Source organism: Haliotis rubra, unplaced genomic scaffold (assembly GCF_003918875.1).
Source record: "Haliotis rubra isolate DU_JTF1 unplaced genomic scaffold, ASM391887v1 Scf256, whole genome shotgun sequence".
Taxonomy (NCBI): domain Eukaryota; kingdom Metazoa; phylum Mollusca; class Gastropoda; order Lepetellida; family Haliotidae; genus Haliotis; species Haliotis rubra.
In genome coordinates this window covers 68866-94455 of record NW_025766625.1, presented here as the reverse complement: position 1 = coordinate 94455, position 25590 = coordinate 68866, and the positions used below count along the sequence as shown (strand labels likewise).

General features: G+C 42.0%; 1 protein-coding gene across 1 annotated transcript in view; it reads right to left on the bottom strand.

Annotated features, from left to right (window-relative positions):
• LOC124279775 (cilia- and flagella-associated protein 47-like) overlaps positions 1-25590 on the bottom strand; it is a 65698-nt gene that overhangs the window by 32320 nt on the left and 7788 nt on the right. Inside the window, 23 exon segments of the mRNA XM_046715655.1 lie at positions 3298-3547; positions 4062-4239; positions 5062-5161; positions 5477-5606; positions 6083-6174; positions 6747-6779; positions 6781-6943; positions 7693-7900; positions 11367-11558; positions 11560-11649; positions 12848-12945; positions 14317-14398; positions 15149-15217; positions 16059-16268; positions 16709-16831; positions 17593-17723; positions 17817-17927; positions 18342-18475; positions 19037-19149; positions 21700-21803; positions 22180-22276; positions 22502-22584; positions 22933-23036. Of these exon segments, the coding sequence (XP_046571611.1) occupies positions 3298-3547; positions 4062-4239; positions 5062-5161; positions 5477-5606; positions 6083-6174; positions 6747-6779; positions 6781-6943; positions 7693-7900; positions 11367-11558; positions 11560-11649; positions 12848-12945; positions 14317-14398; positions 15149-15217; positions 16059-16268; positions 16709-16831; positions 17593-17723; positions 17817-17927; positions 18342-18475; positions 19037-19149; positions 21700-21803; positions 22180-22276; positions 22502-22584; positions 22933-23036 (2895 nt within the window).

Sequence of the window (25590 nt, the reverse complement as noted above, 5' to 3'; positions counted from 1 at the left end):
TGGTGATGTAGCTACACTGGGAGACTCTGGTATGGTGATGTTCCTACACCGGGAGAGACTCTAGTATGGTGATGTTCCTACACTGGGAGAGACTCTGGTATGGTGATGTAGCTACACTGGGAGACTCTGGTATGCTGATGTACCTACACTGGGAGAGACTCTGGTATGGTGATGTAACTACACTGGGAGACATTCTGGTATGGTGATCTGCCTACACTGGGAGAGACTCTAGTATGGTGATGTAACTACACTGGGAGACATTCTGGTATGGTGATGTTCCTACACTGGGAGAGACTCTGGTATGGTGATGTACCTACACTGGGAGAGACTCAAGTATGGTGACGTACCTACACTGGGAGAGACTCTGGTATGCTGATGTTCCTAAACTGGGAGAGACTCTGGTATGGTGATCTGCCTACACTGGGAGAGACTCTGGTATGCTGATGTACCTACACTGGGAGAGACTCTGGTATGGTGATGTACCTACACTGGGAGAGACTCTGGTATGGTGATGTAGCTACACTGGGAGAGACACTGGTATGCTGATGTACCTACACTGGGAGAGACTCTGGTATGCTGATGTTCCTAAACTGGTATGGTGATGTGCCTACACTGGGAGAGACTCTGGTATGGTGATGTAGCTACACTGGGAGAGACTCTGGTATGGTGATGTACCTACACTGGGAGAGACTCTGGTATGGTGATGTAGCTACACTGGGAGAGACTCTGGTATGCTGATGTTCCTAAACTGGGAGAGACTCTGGTATGCTGATGTACCTACACTGGGAGAGACTCTGGTATGCTGATGTACCTACACTGGGAGAGACTCTGGTATGGTGATGTACCTACACTGGGAGAGACTCTGGTATGGTGATGTTCCTACACTGGGAGAGACTCTGGTATGCTGATGTACCTACACTGGGAGAGACTCTGGTATGGTGATGTGCCTACACTGGGAGAGACTCTGGTATGGTGATGTGCCTACACTGGTATGGTGATGTGCCTACACTGGGAGAGACTCTGGTATGGTGATGTGCCTACACTGGGAGAGACTCCAGTATTGAGATGTACCTACACTGGGAGAGACTCTGGTATGGTGATCTGCCTACACTGGGAGAGACTCTGGTATGGTGATGTGCCTACACTGGGAGAGACTCTGGTATGCTGATGTACCTACACTGGGAGAGACTCTGGTATGGTGATGTACCTACACTGGGAGACTCTGACTATGGTGATGTACACAGGGGAAAGACTCTGGTATAGTGATGTACCTACACTGGGAGAGACTCTGTATGGTGATGTACCTACACTGGGAGAGACTCTGGTATGGTGATGTGCCTACACTGGGAGAGACTCTGGTATGGTGATGTGCCTACACTGGGAGACTCTGGTATGGTGGTTGATACTTACACTGGGAGAGACTCTGGTATGGTGATGTACCTACACTGGGAGAGACTCTGGTATGGTGATGTGCCTACACTGGGAGAGACTGGTATTGGTTGATACTTACACTGGGAGAGACTCTGGTATGGTGATGTACCTACACTGGGAGAGACTCTGGTATGGTGATGTGCCTACACTTGGAGAGACTCTGGAATGGTGATGTGCCTACACTGGGAGAGGCTGGTATTGGTTTCAACTTACACTGGGAGACACTCTGGTATGGTGATGTACCTACACTGGGAGAGACTCTGGTATGGTGATGTGCCTACACCGGGAGAGACTGGTATTGGTTGATACTTACACTGGGAGAGACTCTGGTATGGTGATGTACCTACACTGGGAGAGACTCTGGTATGGTGATGTGCCTACACTTGGAGAGACTCTGGAATGGTGATGTGCCTACACTGGGAGAGACTCTGGAATGGTGATGTGCCTACCTGGGAGAGACTCTGGTATGGTGATGTGCCTACACTGGGAGAGACTCTAGTATGGTGATGTGCCTACACTGGGAGAGACTCTGGTATGGTGATGTGCCTACACTGGGAGAGACTGGTATTGGTTTCTACTTACACTCGGAGAGACTCTGGTATGTTGATGTACCTACACTGGGAGAGACTCTGGTATGGTGATGTGCCTACACTGGGAGAGACTCTGGTATGGTGATGTAGCTACACTGGGAGAGACACTGGTATGGTGATGTGCCTACACTGGGAGAGACTGGTATGGTGATGTGCCTACACTGGGAGAGACTCTGGTATGGTGATGTGCCTACACTGGGAGAGACTCCAGTATTGAGATGTACCTACACTGGGAGAGACTCTGGTATGGTGATCTGCCTACACTGGGAGAGACTCTGGTATGGTGATGTGCCTACACTGGGAGAGACTCTGGTATGCTGATGTACCTACACTGGGAGAGACTCTGGTATGGTGATGTACCTACACTGGGAGAGACTCGACTATGGTGATGTAGCTACAGAGGGAAAGACTCTGGTATAGTGATGTACCTACACTGGGAGAGACTCTAGTATGGTGATGTACCTACACTGGGAGAGACTCTGGTATGGTGATGTGCCTACACTGGGAGAGACTCTGGTATGGTGATGTGCCTACACTGGGAGAGACTGGTATTGGTTGATACTTACACTGGGAGAGACTCTGGTATGGTGATGTACCTACACTGGGAGAGACTCTGGTATGGTGATGTGCCTACACTGGGAGAGACTGGTATTGGTTGATACTTACACTGGGAGAGACTCTGGTATGGTGATGTACCTACACTGGGAGAGACTCTGGTATGGTGATGTGCCTACACTTGGAGAGACTCTGGAATGGTGATGTGCCTACACTGGGAGAGACTCTGGAATGGTGATGTGCCTACACTGGGAGAGACTCTGGTATGGTGATGTGCCTACACTGGGAGAGACTCTGGTATGGTGATGTACCTACACTGGGAGAGACTCTGGTATGGTGATGTACCTACACTGGGAGAGACTCTAGTATGGTGATGTACCTACACTGGGAGAGACTCTGGTATGGTGATGTGCCTACACTGGGAGAGACTCTGGTATGGTGATGTGCCTACACTGGGAGAGACTCTAGTATGCTGATGTAGCTACACTGGGAGAGACTCTGGTATGGTGATGTACCTACACTGGGAGAGACTCTGGTATGGTGATGTGCCTACACTGGGAGAGACTCTGGTATGGTGATGTACCTACACTGGGAGAGACTCTGGTATTGGTTTCTTCTTACACTCGGAGAGACTCTGGTATGGTGATGTACCTACACTGGGAGAGACTCTGGTATGGTGATGTACCTACACTGGGAGAGACTGGTATTGGTTTCTACTTACACTCGGAGAGACTCTGGAATGGTGATGGGAAAGGGTCCCCCTGGCCAGCCCATGGAGGAGAACCATCTCTGCACAGCAAACAGGACCTCCATGTGGAATATTCCTTCCTCAGTATCTTCATCAGGGAACATGGCCGACCCCAGTGATCGTGTAGCCAGTCCAGCATTGATTCGGCAGTTAGTGTCCGACCCAGACTGCGGCTTGTTCATGGCACCATCACGAGGGTGAGGCGTGCTGTTGTCGGCTGAATCTGAAGCAGATCAATCCAAGAGACATCTCTGAATGATTTGACAATGAATTAGGTGTAGAGGGTTTTGAGTAACTTTTAATTAATGTACATCCACAAGGAAATGAATAGATCCTTCAAACACTGTTGATGTGGTATGGATCTCTCCTCCCTTCAGCTTGGATGTGCACCTTCCTTCCTAGTCTAAAGACCCATCTGTTCCTTAATTGCTGCCCGGGTGGTCAGGCTCGCTGACTTGGTTGACACATGTCATCGGTTCCCAATTTCGCGGATTGATACTCATGCTGTTGATCACTGGATTGTCTGGTCCAGACTTGATTATTTACAGACCGCCGCCATATAGCTGGAATATTGCTGAGTGAAGCGTAAAACTAAACTCACTCACTCACTCACTTAATTGCTGCCTATTGCTAATCTGTTTATCTGTATGCACTTAGAGTATGCCCATGTGGTGTGGACTTCAGCACTATATTAGTGGCCCTATTATCATAGTCCTGGCCAACAATGACATCCCTACCTGTAATGCTGTCGCTGGACTCGTAGCTGGAGGTGGAAATCTGGAAGTTGGAGCTGGTGGCGCTGGTGCTGGGGCGGCTGCCGGAGTGGTTGGGGGACTGACACGGAACCAGCACAGCCTCACCAGCACTCACAGAATCCTTGCAGCCTAACAGCTTATGACCCTTGGGGGAAGAGCCCTGTACACAGAGGATGGTCAGTTAGGTCTACTTACAAAATGAGTGAATGAATGCATGAACAGATGCACAGATGGACGGTGAGTGCTTACATGAACAAACAAGTGATTCATTTACTAGTATTTCAAAACTGACCAAGAGTACCACACAGGGACTTAGTTGATACTTATCTTGATTCAGTGTCTCATAAAAGTGTGAATGTTAGTCTAAACAACTGATAAATATACTTGTAATTTAAACTTTATACTCCTCAAATGGGTAAGACAAATGGCACCCATTAGGGGAATTAACCTGGGGTTTCTATATGTGAGTTGGGTTTAATGCTGCATTGACAGGTACTTGGGTTATACCATGGCGTGTCTGTCTGATTTGGGAGGGAAGCCTGAAGTGATGTCAGTGTTTCCTACTTTGGTGAAATCAACAAACATGGTGCTCACAAACATAGAAAAAAAATCTGGGTGCGCTGTGATTCAAACCCACAATTGTAAGTGTCTGGAGTGCCCAAGGAATAGAGCTCTGCACAGCCGATATTCCTCAATACGGACAGGCTTCCTCCTTCATAAGACTCGCTTTACTTAGTGCACTTTCAAGAGGGACTAGGCTTAAGTTATTTGACTGTTCTAGTAAGTGATCCAAACATTTAAAATCTTAGTCTGCTGACTCAAATAATGATATGCATATCATGGTATTTAATTATTGCACAAATTACAGAGTTTCAGTTTCAAACATGACACAACACCATCTGGACCTTGCCGGCAAATGGGCTGTGAAAGATACACCATGTACAGCATAGTCCCTCTTTTAACACAGAATAGATCGAAGTACATTTTCACAGACTATCTGATGGTCACTGCGATGGAGAGCCAGGAATGGGTAGCAGGTCATCAGGCTGTTGTCCGACGATGCCGTCACCATCAGGGGAAACCTGGGAACCAAGGTGAACCAAGAGGTAAAGACATGAAGTCACTTGACCATGCAGCAAATCTGTACTGACAGGTACTAAAACATCAAGTTAATGATGTAATATAGCATGAGTAGCCAATACAGCAAGAAAGTCAAATATTCAAATGGTAGATTTTAAATTACATTATTCTTTGTGAACAACTGAATTTTGTGTGTAAGTAGCATTGAATTGTAACAAATGCCAATTCAAAGTAGTCTCCAACACTCTGAAAATAAAGAATCAAGACTTATAAGAAACATATATATATATATAGAGAGAGAGAGTTATCTCCCTTACATTCTGCCCTCAGTGTCTTTGAAGATGATTGGCTGAGCAAAGGAGATCGGTTTGGGGCTGACAAAGGTGACCTTGCAGGGAATACAACAGGGGTCAATCTGCCCCTCATCTCCTGCACAAGGCTTGATTTCTGGATCAGATGAAAGTAGACCATATTTGTATATAATAAGAAAAAGAAACATATGACAAACGAGAATATTTTCAGACCATAATATAACAAAACATACATATTTGATTTCCTTTCAGTGTTTAGCTTAAGTAAGTTTTAAAGGGAAATTAAAATCAACATAGTAGTTTTAAAGATTATATTACCTTAGTACATCAGGGTATACCTAATAACAAACACCTGCCCAAATTTATATCTGGAAAACAGTAATAGTATAAATAGGGCATCTGATAAACTCTTTCCCTATTCCCCTTGCTGGGGTGAAAATGGATTCCTGGTGTTTGACTCGTGGCACATTAATTTTGCTTCTGAAAATATTATATAATTTATATTCGCAACAAAAGGGATAACTGTATTCAGTTTATTTGTCCTTTTAAACCTTAGACTTAATGATCAGTAGATTATAGACAAGGCTAATTATTTGCTCCACTGTGACTGACCTTGACCTTGAGAGAACTGGAGAGTGAGAGGACTGATCTTGCTGCCATCTTCACACTCCACCTCAGGGAGCTCGAAACTCAGAGTGTCAGATCTGCTCAGATACAAGTGATACCACCATTAGAAATGAAAGAGTCCTGGAATCCCTCAGGTTTAAAGCTTTAGTATTTGAATGTAGCTACCCTCTAACACTGCATAATGGCTTTGACAAGGACTATTTGCCTTTCGTTCTCAACTTTGAACACTTCACACACACTGTACAATTTACATCCAGGTAAATGTTTTATAAACTGACCTGGTATTAACACGTAATATTGACAAGGACAAATGTTCGGTTTATTATGTAATAACTCATCTTCTGATCTTACTACGAAAACCATTGACATTGAAGCAGACTGAAAATAGTTCCGGTATAAAATGTTATTTCACTTGGGTTATATCAGTTGACATTTTTGGAGATAAATACAGTATATAATAAAGAAGAGAACTTATATATAGAGAGAGAGAGTTGACTAGCCCTGAACATTTGTGAAGGCCTTGGCACTACTTTGTTGACCACATAAAAATACATTTCCAACATGCTAACACTGGCCTGAGTCTATGTAAAAGGTATGTCAGTTTGAGTTGTGGCATTCTTAGATTTAAGATCATTGGAGATCAACCTACACTCTGTACTGCGAGGCCAGGATGTTGAATTCAAGCGACTTCGGTGGTGAGGGGGACAGGGGTGAGGCAGATAGCCAGGGGGTCAAACCAGATCCGGGGCGCCTTCAGCTCCCCCAGTATATGCAGGTACTGGTAGGGCTTGTCCCACAAGTCATCCAGGACCACAGGCACCAGACACTCCATCTTGCCAGGTTGAGCTGTAACATACACAACATTGAAACATCCCACCATTGAGATGATGATTTTAGAAATGAGTGGAAGGAATTTGTGATTTTGAACATCTGAAACCTTAGTCAAAGTATGGTTGAACTGACAGAGGCAATGGTTTATTTTGTCTGTTCAACAGTTGCTGGGATGTAGAAAAAGCAAATCACATGATGTAAGTGTTTTCGTTAGTTTGAACAACTGCACAATCTGTTCCCATTCTACAATAACTGCTCCCTCAGTAGGGGAAGGTGAAGTGAGGGCCCGGGTTGGTGGGGGTTTAAGCTCACACTCAAGATTCTCGGACTTCTATAGCAATCTGTATGTGTATGGCTGCTTGTGCTAGTCTTGACTAAACCTGGTTTTACTGTGCTAGAACTCAGGGACACCATGTTGCAGTTTAATATGGATACCCCTCTCAGACAGTATACTGCTTCCAATCCAGCCAATCCTTGTTTCATACCTTTAATGGTTACAACAATCACACCTAAACAGTTTGGGGCATGATGTAGCCAGGGATTTGAACCACTGACTGTCCTTATCCCAGTCATACACTCCATCCGCTAGACCATAGAGTTGGTCCCCAGAAACTACAAGGTCACACAGATAACAAAACATATGATCTTTTACATTACAGTCTTAAAGTAGTACTAATTAGATTTCTTGATATCAATAAATTATTGACATATTAATATACAGGTTGCAGAGTACTCAAGCTTTTCATCTGTTACTTGACACTGACCTGGACAGAAGTGGACGGAGATCTCCTGTGTCTGGCCTGGCTCCAGCTCCCCCTCGATTCCCCGACTCGGCTTGTTCTGTAGGTTCAGGAATGGTACGCCAGAGGAATGGGTGAACTTTAGCGCCCCGTCCTCCAGGGCCTTTGTGGGCTTGGACAGGTCAAATGCCCACTTGATGTTGCGAGGACTGTTGTTTACTATGATGAGAGGCTGCAATAGTATGACAACATGCAACAGACAGAAGGGCAGAGAGACAACACCATCAGTTTTGATCTGTAGTTGAGGAGGTTGTGTAGTGAAGACCCTTGTAATCTGGAAGATCTAGGTCTGTTCTGATAGTTAATTAAGTCTGTATACAAAAAGAATATTTAATTGATATTTAAAGAAAAGGTGATGATAAACTGAATGATAAATAAAATGACAAAGATTAGCAGTAGCAGTGCCACATTCAAACTCCAAGCACATGTCATATTTTACCCATCTCTAAGGATCAGTGTATATTCATATTCCCAACTTCCTGGGGAGTATACAACCAAATCACCATCTGTCATGACTTATTGCAACACACAGCCTTCCACCTGTGGGTGTTATGTAACTGGTTTTTTTTCAGAAGTATACATATAATAAAAAAAATATTTAAAAAAAAATACATTTAAAACCATAGAAACTTGACATGGTGACTATACATGCATTGTGTATCAATACAGTCAATACACCTCATGATTAGTGGTGTACTGAATGATGGACTAGTCATGTATCAAAACTATACATGACAATGCATGAATGATATGTTCAGATATCGGTCATGACTTGTTAAATTTGTCAGTTTGTTGCTTAACACTTGACTCAGCAACATTCAAGCTGTGATATTCAACACAGTGATATGTAAACAATCAAGTCTGGACCAGTGAGTGAGTGAGTTTAGTTTTACGCCGCACTCAGCAATATTCCAGCTATTTGACGGCGGTCTGTAAATAATTGAGTCTGGACCAGACAATCCAGTGATCAACGGTATGAGCATCAATCTGTGCACTTGGGAACCGATGACATGGGTCAACCAAGTTGGCGAGCCTGACCACCCAATCCCGTTAGTCGCCTCTTACAACAAGCATGGGTTACTGAAGATCAATATTGTAACCCGGCTAAAGGCTGGACCAGACAATCAGTGACTGACGTCATGAGCATCATGAGTGGGATGTTGTGCAAAGTCTAAGTCAGTGAACCTGACCATCTGATCCTGTCCATCACGTCTCAGGACAAGAATCTGTTACTGAAGACCAATTTTGAAATGTAGTGAAATGTTAAAGTGGTAAAATGATAAAGGACAGTGCATGATGACACAAAGGGATTCAAGTGCATGACATTAGTATGAGTGAATGTTGTTTTATGTCACTGTCAGTATTACAACATCACTGTAATGGCGACCTGTGACTGAATCAAGCATGATACAGAACAGTTAGAGAGGTGGAACTGTTGAACCTGTCATCAAGCTATTTTCAGCACAAGTAAATGTATCACTGGAATCAAAAGTTCACATTAAAGCAATGAAGTTGTTTTGTCTTTTTCTCTTTCAATCCCCCATTTGCTTATTCAGAAAGTACGAGGGCCGTTCAACAAATAATGGCAATGCCATTATCATATCTATATATCAAATATAACCCCTGCACATTTAGCATCTATGGAAAGCCTCAGATGAGTTCTAACCACCTGACTAAATTTTGTGATGTCATATCTAATATGAAAAGTGGTTATGATGTCACAATGTGATGATGTCATAACTGTGATTAAAAAAGATGGAGTTCAGCAAGGAGAACCTTCACTTCTATGTCTTCATGAGATCACAGTTTTCTGAAGATGTGACCAAAATCCATGTAGATTTGGTTAATGTGTGTGGGGACCAAGCTCCATCATATAGGACAGTTGCTAGATGGTTGAGAGATTTTAATCATGAACACCGCTCAGGACATCCAAAATCAGTTATGAACGAAGAGGTAATGACAATTGTCCAGAAATGCATTGATGAAGATGAAATTAGTTCATCATTGGACATATCACTTAGATCTACCCACTCAATCCTTCATGACCATTTGAAGTTTAGGAAGATTTGTGCTCGTTGGGGACCTCATGTGCTGACCCTTGAACAGAAACAACGAGGATCCACATTCAACTGTGTATAAATATTAAATATGTTGGAACCAAATGGACCAAAGCGGCTCACAGACATTGTCACTGGTGATGAGACTTGGATCTACTTTTATGGTATCCCCAACAGCTGAGCTGCTCAAAGTCGCTTTGTTTTTCCCTCGTTCACTGGATGTCAATCTCAACGGCACATCGTATTGTCAATCTCAACTCCCTGGGGATCATACATGTGTGGATGGGTAAGGAAAATCAGCATCCAGTGGTGGCCAAGCCAGGATTTCAGAGCAGGAAGAGACTTTTTTCCATATTTTTCAACTATGAAGGGCCAGTACTTGTTGATATCCTGCCTGTGAAGAGTACTGTTACTGGCACTTACTACTGCAACACTGTCCTCCCCAAGATGGTTGAAGCTATGGAAAAGAAGCAACCTGAGACGGGAACAATGTCGTCCCGACCTGCTCTTCACTTCATGACAATGCTGGCTGGCAGTCCCACAAGACAAAAACAGTGATTTCTCAACTCAGAGAGATTATAGACAGCCAAGGAATGATGTATGTTAATGCAGTATGTTTTTACACTCTTGTTGCCATTACTTATTGAACAGCCCTCGTACAGGAATGTAAAATCTGCTGTCTATTTGACCTCGCCTCCAATCTTGGCAGACATGGCATAAAACAGGCATACAACTCCATTGTTCTAATAGGAACTTCAAATTCTTGGGAAAAAATCATCATTTTAATATGTATTTCTTTCATTAATAGCTTTATAATGAAAACAATATATCATTTTAAAATGTTATAGCTATTATATTAGTTGTGGATTTAAGTGCAAGAGAGTTTTGTGGAAGTAAAATAGTGAAACAATGATATAAATCCAGCTTCCAATATCTTCTTTAAACTGGTATCAGTGCTCATGCAAAACCATCAGTCACCAAACTGAAATCTGTGATATATATACCTTGACACGTGTCTGTGAACAGAAATGGAAGGACATAAGGGTATGGGAGCTAATACACATCTACAACCAACTGGTCTTACTAGTTACATATAGTGAGTGAGTGAGTGAGTGAGTCTAGGTTAATGTCAAACTGAACTTTCAGTTATGTCATGGCTTGTCAGCTCAATAAGGGAGGAAAGCCACACATGATACCAGTGATTTACGACTTTAGTGAAACACACAAGCTCAGGTATGGTGCTGACAAACCTAGAACATAACAGGGCAAATCTGGGATTCAAACACTTTAGATCATAGGATCCTTGAAAACCTAAGGGATGCAACTCTGCACAATGGCCCCGAGACTAATAGTTGAAACAGAAATACAAACAAAGGTTTTCTTTTCGAAATAATGAGTTTGAATGAATACGTTTGGACACATTTTCAAATATTTTGTTTTTGGTTTCTGTAACAAGTTTGGGAACACACATTATGAAACAATAGCATAAACTGATGTAGCCACTTAACAATTAGCATAATATACAATAAAGCAGATATATAGCCAAGCACTGTGTTTCAGTAAAGACAATCTGATCCCTACCTTTGATTCTCCGATGCCTGTATTCTTGTACAGCTCATGCATGCTAGCAGGAAGGAAGAACTCTATCCTGTTCTGGGATAGCTGTAACGGCTGCCGCAGAGCTGTGGCTATGACATGCTTCCTGGGTGTGACAACCATAAATGGCTGGGGCCGGGGGTTGATGATGTGCTGTAGACTGTTCTTCTGGGAGGGGGGCTGGGGTAGGAGGGAAAGGTGTGGGGGCAGGGTGGGGGGCACCCACATGATTGATGACACATGGCATCACAAAGTCGTATGCAGCCACCTGAAGAGAGAAACACAGGTAAGGTGTCTCTATTATCATTACTAACATGTTTTCAAATTGGTCCAGGACCACAACATATACTACAAACAAAAAGTATGGGAACACCCTAAAATTTGATAGTCATATATAAACTTATACTTGGTGAGGTCATTATACTCTAAGGTAAATGTAACTTTTTGTGTGCTTAATGGGCACTTCAAACGACATATTAGAGCATGCAGTGAAGCAACTGATTCAATATTCGTTGAGTTTGAGTGAAATGAAACAATGTCAAAAACAGTGAAAACAAGGGTGCTGAAACACACCAGCACCGTGTTTGATTCAAATGCCCAAACACAACAGCCTAGTGCATGTGGAAGACAGACTTCCCTTGCAGCTTGTGGCAACTGGGCACTGGCAGTTGTGAATCGGTTTTCAAGGGCTTGGAGCATAACATATCGGTCATCTGCCCTTGATGTTTTTCTGGATGTTCCAGAGCGAGATCTGCCCTGTACTCTACCAGTGGCCTGGAACCTGTACCTCAGTTTATGAATGACAGAGATGGCACCTGAAGACGGCGAGCAACACTTCTTCACCATCCTGTAACCATGCAATGGCCTTGCTTCTGTCATGGTCTGCACTGTGGCATGGTGAAGAAGTTGTGAGGCTTCAATAATGTCTGTAGCTTCTTTTAAAGGAAACGTTGCCACAAGCTGCATGGGAAGTCTGTCTTCCACATGCACTAGGCTGTTGTGTTTGGGCGTTTGAATCAAACACGGTGCTGGTGTGTTTCAGCACCCTTGTTTGTTTGCTGTTTTTGACAATGTTTCATTTTGCTCAAACTCAATGAATATTGAATCAGTTGCTTCACTGCATGCTCTAACATGTCGTTTGAAGTGCCCATTAAGCACACAAAAAGTTACATTTACCTTAGAGTATCAATGATATATGACTATCAAATTTTAGGGTGTTCTTAAACTTTTTGTTTGTAGTATAAATTAGAAGTAAGAAAAATTATTTTTTCGCCCCCAAAAGACATGTTAATCCTATGAAAACTTATTTCAAAGATAACTTAACCGGTTAACTCAATCACCTCACTAAGGAACTGTTACTTTAGATAACAGACAGCATGAAGAAAAAGAAATGTTTAAAACTGAAGGAGTATCTGTGGAACTTTGTTACTGAGCTTCAAAATGTGGCAAGAAGAGCAATTTCCTACCTCTGTGGGCATGAAGGTTATCTCCCCTGGCACAGTCTCCTCCGGACCCAGCGTCACCGAATACATCCCTTGGTTCATCATCTGGTAGTTGTAGTCATCTGCATTGTCATACAGTAGTTGATATCAGGAATAGCTATGCCGTGGAATAATTGATATCAGGAATAGCTATGCCATGGAACAGCTGATATCAGGAATAGCTATGCCATAGAATAGTTGATATCAAAAAATAACTATGTCATGGAATAGTTGATATCAGGAATAGCAATGCGATAGAATAGCTTATATCAGGAATAGCTATGCCATAGAATGGTTGATATCAGGAACAGCTATGCCATGGAATAGTTGATATCAGGAATAGCAATGCGATAGAATAGCTTATATCAGGAACAGCTATGCCATGGAATAGCTGATATCAGGAATAGCTATGCCATAGAATAGTTGATATCAGGAATAGCTATGCCATAGAATAGTCAATATCAGGAACAGCTATGCCATAGAATAATAGTTGATATCAGGAATAGCTATGCCATAGAATAGCTTATATCAAGAATAGCTATGTCATGGAATAGTTGATATCAAGAATAGCTATGCCATGGAATAGCTTATATCAGGAATAGCTATGCCATAGAATAGCTTATATCAGGAATAGCTATGCCATAGAATAGCTTATATCAAGAATAGCTATGTCATAGAATAGTTGATATCAAGAATAGCTATGCCATGGAATAGCTTATATCAGGAATAGCTATGCCATAGAATAGTTGATATCAGGAATAGCTATGCCATAGAATAGCTTATATCAAGAATACCTATGCCACACAATAGTTGATATCAGGAATAGCTATGACATAGAATAGCTTATATCAGAAATAGCTATGCATTAGAATAATAGTTGATATCAGGAATAGCTATGCCACAGAATAGTTATAAGTCATTAAAAAAAATTTAAAACATTCAATGAATGTTCTTCTGCTTGCTGAAACTGAACTCAGCTATTTTCCAGCCATATGACAGCAGTCTGTAAATAACTGAGTCTGGACTGGATCAACCCAGACAGATCAGTGATTGACATCTATCAAGTCAGCAAGCCTGACCACCGGATCTTGTTAGTCAACTTTTATCATAGGCAAGGGTGTATGGAAGACCAATTCTAACCCAGATCTTCATGTATTGCTCTGTTTAGGATGTTGAATAGTACACAACAGAGTTCATAGGAACAACATTAGGTTAAAAAATATTTGGAGGCTCTTTGTTTCATCTTTTCAGTGAAAGCTCCATTCAGTCCAGATGGTAACTACCCTACTGACCATGCTATGTGAAAGGACACAGATTATATCCATATGTGTGATGGGTCAAAAGAGGTCAGGTGGTACATCAACTGAGGTTCATAGTAATGACCAGCAGAATTTCAGTTAATCTCTGACTCGTGGTTGCTGTGCTTCAGTTGCTAGAATGACCTTGACACTGACCTTGAGTCTGGAATCCTGGGAAGGCCAGCGTGAAGTCCTTGAAGCGTGTCAGGTCGAACTCCATCTTTGCCTTGGTGACAGTCTACACCATAATACAACATAAAGACAAATGTGAACACCTCCGCTGGTGTACATTATCATAATACAACTAGCTTAGATGGACAGAAACAGCAATGATAAAAATGTCAGAGATGATTCAGGTGTCACTTCATGTTAACTTGCATCTTTTGGGTAAGTCTCTCTACACCTGTTCAAGATCCAACATGGGTCGTAAACAAACACTCTCAACCCAGTCAAGAAAAACAATTTGAAAAGCATTGAACTATCAGGCCTTCATTATCTACTGCAAATTAACAGATCATTTCAGCTCCCTGTGCCCAGTTAATCAGCAAAATGAGTAGGTACCTGCTGTCCTACACCAGTCACAAACATTTCAACCATTACAAAGCGGACAGTAAATAATCCAGCTGTATACTGAATGAGCAACAATTCACCTAAATCGGGTACAATGTCACACAATCACACATGTGATACACACAATCACACATGACACACAATCACACATGTGACACACACAATCACACATGTATTTGGTTTACTTGTTGTTTAACACCACTCTAAGCAGCATTCCAACCTACAGTGGCCAGCAGTAATCAAGAAAGGACCAGACATTCCAGTGATTGATATTAAGAACAGCCACCCCTGCTGTCAGAGTATGATGACACTTAAGTCAATGAGCATGAAATGTCCGGCCTTTAAGTTGCCTCTAAGACCAGGCAGGAACCAGTTTTACCCTGGTCCCCACAGGTCAGCACACTGGGCGAAGAGTTACCTTGTTGAGGAGCTGGAACTGTATGGTGGATCCTGATCCGCAGTACACGCCACCGAAGTTGAAGGAAGGCTGTAACACAGACATCCCACGACCAATAACTACCAGGTGATGTCGGCACAATACAAGCTGCTCTAGTTTAGCCTTTCATCGATATCCAATGTAAACTCAAGCTCTAGTTCTTTGTCAATCATAGTTGATTCCACATAACAGCTGAATTAGATGATGCATCTAAAATTCTGTAGGTTCCCAAACATCAAAATACTGAAGTAGACAAATGTACATCTGGTTATCATGATATATGGATTTATCTTGGTCTATAGATCAAACATGTATATGGTACACAGTAGTAATTACAGCATGTCTATCATTAATGCTCTGTATGTATGAACATATAATTATCTTACGAATTTCAACTTCTTTATTTTTGTCAATGCAACATTCAGCTACACTGACTGAGTATGGTTTTACACTGCGTTTAGCAATATTCCAGCTAAATCACGGTGGGGGACACCAGAAATAGCTTCACATGTTGTACCTATGTGAGTACAGAATCGAACTGCCAAAGGTCTAATCAAAGCGGGACGTGTTATCTAAGTAAGGATTACTTCCCTTTGTTATTAACACTTTAACCACAAGAAGGAGGAAAAGGCTACACAACCCAGAGGGAATGTTTAAGCCTATAATTGCTTTAACCACAAGCTCCCATTCTGATTCTACAGATGCTATTGTCTTTATCACTTGCTTGTTGAAATCCCCAAGTCATTTCTGTCTCCACTGAAACTAAAGCTTCTAATATGCTATATACTTATCCTCTATAAAGGAAACACTATTCATGTTCCAACGATTACACAAATACAGTGACAATGATGTCAAACTATCTTGCTATTCCTGACTTGTGAAAATGACGTACCATGCTGATGTCGACACTTGGAGGCTCCACTGTCCCACCCATTCTCAGATCAATGGTCTTCCCACCCTTGATGGCCAGCTGGACCCGCGTGTCGAACTTCAGCACAGCGTCTGGGGTCAGCGACACCCGCAACTCAGCTGTTCCTCCCACAGGCACCACGCCATGGACCGGACTCACGGTGAGCCCAGGGAAAGGGTTGGGGTCCAGGACCTGTACACAGAGCATACATAGGGATGCACAACCTCCAGGACACGGCACTAATGGTCAGCCAAGGGAAATATTGCATCCTCCCACTTGTCAGTTGTTTTCAAGTTATGGCTGATTCCAGCGCCCTCTTCAACAATGTGGTCTTAGCCATAAGTTGATATTCAATGCAACTGTACAGGATTTACAAACATTTTAGCACAAAGGAATGGGACTTGGTATAACAATCTACATTGAAGTCTTGCAGAGACAAAAGATATGCATACCTTTTGTCATTGTCTTGACAGTATTCAAAAGTATCATATTCATTTGAAAGTCACTGCTTGAATATACTTTGGAACAGTATTCAGTAGAGTATAATGTTAACATACAGTTGTTTGAAAATGTTGGCCTGAATTTACATTTTGTGTGACTGTGTGTATGTGTGTACACTCTTGTGTTCTGACCTGGAAGAAAGCATGGTTTTGACCAGCATTGTGCAGCAGGGCTGTCCTGGTGGTAGTCAGGTTTACTGGAACCTGGCCGAACATTACCCTTCGTTCCACAAACTGAACCGAGCTGTTGCCAAGCTAAAATGTAAATGCAACCAAGTTATTGATTTTGAGCATGGATGTATTTAAGTCTGGAGCCAATTTATTTGTAGAAAAAACAAAATAATGACATCAACAAAACATAACATTCGAAAATGGTTCATAAAAGGTTTGAGCAAGCAGTGTAGTGTGTTCAATGTAGTGTCTTGAGTTGGGAGCTTAGTGTGTTAACAATTGAGTGGAGTGAGTTTAGTTGTGTGCAGAGCATGGAGCATAGTGTATTGCTCGTGCATCATAGCGTGTTGAGTGTGAACAATTGTGTACAATGCTGTGAGCATGATGTGATGTGTGCTCAGAATGAGGTGACGTGTCCAGAATTCAGTGAAGTGTTCAGAATGCAGTGACATGTGTCAATAATGGAATGACATGTGTCAATAATGGAATGACATGTGTCAATAATGCAGTGACATGTATCAATAATGGAATGACATGTGTCAATAATGGAATGACATGTGTCAATAATGGAATGACGTGTCAATAATGCAGTGACATGTATCAATAATGGAATGACATGTGTCAATAATGGAATGACATGTGTCAATAATGGAATGACATGTGTCAATAATGCAATGACATGTGTCAATAATGGAATGACATGTATCCAAAATGCAATGGCATGAGTCCAGGATGCAGGGATGTGTGTTTGGAATGCAGTGGTGTGTGTTGTGCATGCAGTGATGTGTTGTGCATTCAGTGATCTGTGTTGGCTGGAGGGTGCTGTCTATGAAGCATGCGCCCACCTGTGCCAGACATCGGAACTGTAATGGGTTGCCATTGAGGAGCATCAGTGTGAAGGAGCCATCCTCTGGAGCCATGAAGGAGGGATGCCACACAACCTCACAGTCAAGGTCACTGAAGGCATCCACCGTACCTAAAACAAAACAGCATAACTTGGTAACATACTGTCAAAAAGAAACACACAGAAGACATAATTATTTTATATATGAAACTCAAGTGAACCTACCTGTGGCTGGTCTGATGGAGAAAGCAGTGCCCTTTTCTCCCAGGTTGGGGGACCAGGTGAACTCTGCGGGGTAGTTGAGGGGGTTGTGCAGGGTCACCACACCACGGTAACCTTGAGTGTTTAGGTACAGCAACAATCAGTATATCATCAATGATTAGTATGCATGTTGAGTATAGATAGCAAAGAGGCAATAACATTAGTAATCAATATTGCTGACGTACCAAGGTAGAGGACAACAAAATGGCTGCCTGTAAATATACCAATTTGGGCCAGGCAAACTGATGGTTGATAGTATGAGTGAGTATGGTTTTACGCCGCTTTTAGCAATATTCCAGCAATATCATGGCGGAGGCCACCAGATATGGCTTAACACATTATACCCATGTGGGGAATAAAATCTGGGTCTTCGGCATGATGAGCAAATGCTTTAAACACTAGGCTACCACACCACCCCAGTTGATGGTATGAGCAGCAATAAGCAACAACATCATCTGCCTCTGCCACAGGGAGGGTGAGCTACAGTACCTGCATCAGCTGGCAGCCCCGGGGTGGGCTTGAGAAGCAGGTCTTCTGTGGACAGCTGGAGGGTTACCGGTCCCACATCTGCCACCACTGTCACATGGTGCTTGTAGAAGCCGTTCACAGTGTACATCACTGACCTGACACACACGGAAAATATACACATAGTTACATCTCAAAAACATGGCTGATCCTTGGTGAGGGAGAGCGATGCTCATTTTGTGAGAACACGTTATTGCATGACTTGCATAGAGAAAATGATCATAAACTTTAGGTTAATTTGAGTTTGTGATGTGTTTAGTTGAAGGAGCTCAAGGATTTGCCTGTACTCTAAGATAGATAAGATACATAGATTGTGCCAGTACGTAATCAGGATATAAGAGTACTGTTGCGAGAGCTGAGGCCTTGGCTTCACCATGTCCTTTGTTCCCTCAACTAAAAGGTTACAATCTTGATATAGCGCTAGTAGTCATCTATTACATCAAACCTCTCTATCAAAAACACACTAGGAATGGAATGTGATCACAAACATCCCTTTTAGTTTCTGTTTCCCGTATGAGGTTAATCTTTGTCAGAACATGGTGACATTTTTATGCTCACAGTCAATTCCTGTCTCTTATATAAAGAGTGGTGTTTCTGAGAATAAAGATAAAAAGTTTATCATATTAATGGGAACCTCACACTAATGTGCTATGACCTACCTCTGAAACTTTCCTTTACTGTTGGACTCGAAGAGGATGGGAATGGTGGCACGAGACTTAGGAGGGACAACCTGAGAGAGAGGGCTGCTCTGACGCAGTTCCCGACAGTCAATCTGAAAACAAGATTACCATGGTGATTGTTATCCAAAACATTATAGTACCTGGAAAAGTGTGCGTCATCTCAGCAACACAGAGATGCTGGAGCTGCTTGGTTTCCTTGGCTGGGGAAGTTCAAAGCACCAGATGTGTAGTTATTAGTGGTGTTCCGATTAAGTGAATAATCGAAGATTGGTCGCAGTGACCAAACGATCAAGCAATCGATCACATTTTCTCATAATCGAACACAAACGATTTTGGAACTACTGTTTTAGTCTTTGAAACTCTTGTCGATGAAACATATCTTCGAAGTTGTCAGGGCCTGAAAATGTGTTTAATTCTTAGAAAACTCACTTCACTAACTGAAAAGTCATGACTTAATATTTGTTGAAGACTCTGGGAAGTTTCTGTTCATGATATATTAATCATCACTTTAAAGTAGCAAGTTACATCATGTTATACTTATCTGCAATAACAACCTGGAAAGAAAAATCTGAGATATGACGCTAACCAAGTTTTTTCGATGATTTCTCGTTGGTAATGAAGCAATCATCAGTTGTGGGATTTCAACCAATTCCCAACACTAGTAGTTATATCATTATAGATATTCACAGTAGCACCAAACCGCATGCAAGGCTATGAAATGTCTGTGGTAAGTCTGTGACAACTCTGTGACAAGTCTGTGAAAAGTCTGTGGCAAGGCTATGACAAGTCTGTGAAAAATCTTTGACAGTCGTAAAATACAGAAATCACATAAGAGAGTAAATTTGGGTATGATGTAGTTACCAATATTTAAAGCTGTATCAGGTCAACATGTATTACCAGTGACCAACAGTGTCACCATTACTGACACCTACATGGATGTACTGGATGTACACATTACTGACACCTACATGGATGTACTGGATGTACACATTACTGACACCTACATGGATGTACTGGATGTACACATTACTGACATCTACATGGATGTCCTGGATGTACACCATACTGACACCTACATGGATGTACTTGATGAACACGTTACTGACATCTACATGGATGTCCTGGATGTACACATTACTGACACCTACATGGATGTACTTGATGTACACGTTACTGACACCTACATGGATGTACTGGATGTACTCCCTACTGACACCTACCTGGATGTACTGGATATACACATTACTGACACCTACATGGATGTACTGGATATACACATTACTGACACCTATATGGATGTACACAGTACTGACACCTACATGGATGTACTGGATGTACACATTACTGACACCTACATGGATGTACTGGATGTACACATTACTGACATCTACATGGATGTACTGGATGTACACATTACTGACACCTACATGGATGTACTTGATGTACACATTACTGACACCTACATGGATGTACTGGATGTACACCCTACTGACACCTACCTGGATTTACTGGATGTCCACATTACTGACACCTACCTGGATGTACTGGATATACACATTACTGACACCTACATGGATGTACACATTACCGACACCTACATGGATGTACACATTACTGACACCTACATGGATGTACTGGATGTACACTCTACAGACATCTACATGGATGTACTGGATGTACACATTACTGACACCTACATGGATGTACTGGATGTACACATTACTGACATCTACATGGATGTACTGGATGTACACATTACTGACACCTATATGGATGTACTGGATGTACACATTACTGACATCTACATGGATGTACTGGACGTACACATTACTGACACCTACATGGATGTACTGGATGTACACATTACTGACACCTACATGGATGTACTGGATGTACACATTACTGACACCTACATGGATGTACTGGATGTACACATTACTGACACCTACATAGATGTACTGGATGTACACATTACTGACACCTACATGGATGTACTGGATGTACACCCTACTGACACCTACATGGATGTACACCCTACTGACACCTGCATGGATGTACACCCTACTGACACCTACATGGATGTACTGGATGTACCCATTACTGACACCTACATGGATGTACTGGATGTACCCATTACTGACACCTACATGGATGTACTGGATGTACACATTACTGACACCTACATGGATGTACTGGATGTACACCCTACTGACACCTACATGGATGTACACGTTACTGACACCTACATGGGTGTACTGGATGTACACGTTACTGACACCTACATGGATGTACTGGATGTACACCCTACTGACACCTACATGGATGTACTGGATGTACACCCTACTGACACCTACATGGATGTACTGGATGTACACCCTACTGACACCTCCATGGATTTACTGGATGTACACCCTACTGACACCTACATGGATGTACTGGATTTACACCCTACTGACATCTACATGGATGTACTGGATGTACACCCTACTGACACCTACATGGATGTACTGGATGTACACATCACTGACACCTACATGGATGTACTGGATGTACACATCACTGACACCTACATGGATGTACTGGATGTACACATTACTGACACCTACATGGATGTACTGGATGTACACCCTACTGACACCTACCTCTGCTACCACATGGATGTATTGGTTGAGGTTATTGATGATGTTCAGCTCCTTCTGGCTGCTGGATTTCAGACACACTGTGCTGAAGTCAATGGTTGGGGGACCTGCAATCAAGGACAAATAACTTGAACTTGGGTCCATAACACAACAACTTGGGCCTCCCTTCCCCTTACATAACTAAACACTAGAGAGTTACTTAACAATCGATGTATAACTGGGTCTGTGGCCAATGTATAACTGGGTCTGTGATGTATGTATAACTGGGTCTGTAATGTATGTATAACTGGGTCTGTGATGTATGTATAACTGGGTCTGTAATGTATATATAACTGGGTCTGTGATGTATGTATAACTGGGTCTATAATGTATATATAACTGGGTCTGTGATGTATGTATAACTGGGTCTGTGATGTATGTATAACTGGGTCTGTGATGTGGCCAATGTATGATAACTCAGCATTTGGGCTAAGTATAACTAACCTATGATAATTTGATGCAACTCCTGTGGACTCAACCACTTGCGACAGTCCACCTTCTCTTGCTGGGTTGTCGGTACAGCGTTCAGGCCATCACGCACCTGGATCAACAACATCACACTATTATCTATATCAGTCATTATAATCCATGACTTTATAGAAAACATATAACTCTGAGTGTTGAAATTTTGTAAAAAGCTGTAATACCAAAGTGTTATTTACTGCCAGTCAGAAACTCTCTAAATACACAGCAGTCACACACTGCACCAATTTAACCACTGTCTGTTCTATAAGATGTGACACTGGGAAGGTGGGGATAGACTCACAGGTTTAGACCGTGCCTCCTTCTCAGCTGTTGATAGTTTCTTGGTGCTCAGCAACTTCCAGTCTGCATTTGGCGGCCGTGGTGCTGTAAGTGGACAGACAGCAATGTACAATTCATCCATCAGATGAGGGCATGATTATAGTTCATATTGCCCTTGGAAATAGTGCAACGTTAGGACAACATTGGGGACTCTCAGAAAAGTTCACCCAGCAGTGAATGGGTACCCGGTAGATTAGATGGTGAGTGTTTACATTCTGGTGCAGCTTTGGTTGTACAACCCCTAGGAGCTGAGTAAGAAATTCAGGTGACCAGGGTAATAAAGTAGTGCTTCGAGCATGTTTTATGGTGTAGGTTTGGTGCATTATAAATATGCACATTTTTACTGTCGAAAAGGCTTCACAAATTTTTCTTTTCTGGTGTAGAATAACTCACGCATAGGGTCAGGCTTGATTTCCTCCAGTGATAAACCTTTTGGCCGGAGACCGGCGGCAGACTTGATCCCAATTTCAACATTATTGTTAGTCTCCCTGAATTCTCTGTAAAGAATTAAAGTAGATGTTAAAGGGTCACATAAGCACAAAAGCAGACATATATTCCTAGTTCCTCTTCCTATTTGTTTGAGCGGGAAGCACTCAAGGTAACAGGAGTTTCTCAAAATAAAACAGAAAAATGAGTTACAATAAAAATGGACACCATCACTAACTGAAAGTGCATCAACATTACAGTGATATGATGTCATGTACATATTAATGGGATTCTACATTGGTTAAACATGAAAGATTCAAGGCATGTCAGTTATTTGTGGTACTCGGATATACTTGCAGCTTTGACACCAAAAGAAGTTAATTTCAAATGTTAACTGGCTTACAGATTCCACCAAAAATGTAATTTTTAGAGTAAAATTGATATTTTATACTTATCCTGACTCATGAGGTAAGCCCTCCCGTCCTCCCCACTTAACACTTTGGATTTCTTCGGAAAAATAAAGTGTCGGGCTCAAAACAAAAGGAGAGAGTGAGGCACATGGGTGGAGGTGGCGCCCTCGTTCCCACGCTTGTGGAAGGGAGGTAACTCGTGGTGAGTACTAATTAGTGATTTTTTATTGAAGGGAACTTCAATTGGGAGATACACGTGTTCCACTATGTTCGCAAGGAAGAAGAAGACAAGCAATAAGCATGAGTCAGGATAAGTATAAAATATCAATTTTACTCTAAAAATTACATATTTTTCCTTATCCTGACTCATGCTTATTGCTTGTAGAATCCGACGGAAAAGGAGGTTGGAATATATAATACTTTGGATTTTAATAATTAGTGATTTGAACTGTGATGATTGTAATAACCCTATGGGAACTTCATAAAGGCACTGAACTGATGAATTCCTGCTGCTAACTTATCAGCTGCCATATAAAGGTTATTACAATGTAGTTATTATGATAAAGTATATACAACATTAATGTAAGCTAAAGCTATTAATGTGATAGTATAAACTTCTGTGAGTTTATAGTGAATACTTTTATGAATTAACCAAAGTACTAAGCTTAAGATATGCATACACTTAAGCTATAAGAGTATAGTACTGTGCTTAAGATATAATTTTATCTTAAGCTGTATAATAGTAACCAACTCCTTAGAGTTTGTTAGCTAATACATTTATGAATATGACCATATAACTGAGCTTAAGAATTGATGAAACTTAAGCTAACTATATATATAATAGCAAAACTCCTAGGAGTTGTTAGCTTATATATAGTATGATATAAAACCATAGTACTGAGCTTAAGATAATAGATTAAACTTAAGCAAAATATATAGATAGCCTGTAGCTATTAGTACTGTTATCAGATAAGTATAAAATCTGTAAGATAGACTTATCTTCTCCGTGGAACTGTCAACTGTTGAGCGAGAGGACCATGGGACCAAATGGTGGATACCTGAGACGCCCTCGGTGGTGATATCTCTCAGATAGTGGTTGGCAAACACCATATCGGATCTCCAGAAACATCCCTCCATTATGGTATTCAACGAGCAATTCCCATGTAGAGCAAGAGTTGAGGCTAGCTTCTCTAATTTCGCGGAGGATTAGAAGCTCTTGGAGGGTCGAGTCCTGCAGCCTTGTGAGCACGTGAGTATGACAGTTCTGATCCAGATAGAGATAGTAGTGCAATGAGACTTCCGCTCATGTGAGCTGTAGATATAGGGATAAATAATCTCTTGAATTTCCCTCTGCTCTGTTTGGATCGCTGGAGATATATTTTCAGTGCTCTTACTGGGCATAGTGATAGATCCATCGTATCATGAGGTCCAAGTATGGATGAGAGAGCTGGGACGTGGAATAATCTGTCTGGTTGACCTGGCAGTTGTTTTTGCTATATAAATCCCAGCTTAAGTCCCAGATGAACGATGTTATGAATATCATCAAAGAGTGTTCTCTCGTAATCCAGTGCGTGAATCTCTGACATCCTGGCTGCCGTAGCTAGTGCTAACAGGAACAAGGTTTTCTGGGTCAGTGATTCAAACGATGTAGATTCCAATGGTTCATAAGCCTCACTAGTGAGGTGTTGGAGCACTATATTTAGATCCCAGGCTGGAGCGTGAAACTTCTGTTCCTGATCCTCCAATCGGAACGCTCGTAACAAAGCGAGTAACTCTGGTGTTTTTGTTAACTTGACGCCCGTTCTCATAGTTATGACAGAGCTTATAGCTGCAAGATAAGTGGACAAGGTTGAACCTTTTAGATTCTTAGTTTGACGTAGATAACATAAGAAATCTGCCACTTGAGGATGTGTAGCATATCTGGCTGTAAATCCTTTCTTAGCAGCGTAATTGACAAAACTGTGCCATTTGTGATCGTATAATTTGTGAGTTGAGTTACGAGTGCAAGCTGACTGCTTTACCGCTCTGGTAGAATAACCTCTCTTATTCAGACATGCCTTGATACAATCCATACGTGAAGTTGGAGTGCTTCTGCTGTTTGGTGCACTTGTTTGGTGTGCGGATGTATCAATAGATTGGCGCGTTGTGGGAGCTGAAGAATTGGTTTTCCGATGTCTTGAATTAGATCTGAAACCACGGTTCTCGCTGGCCAGTA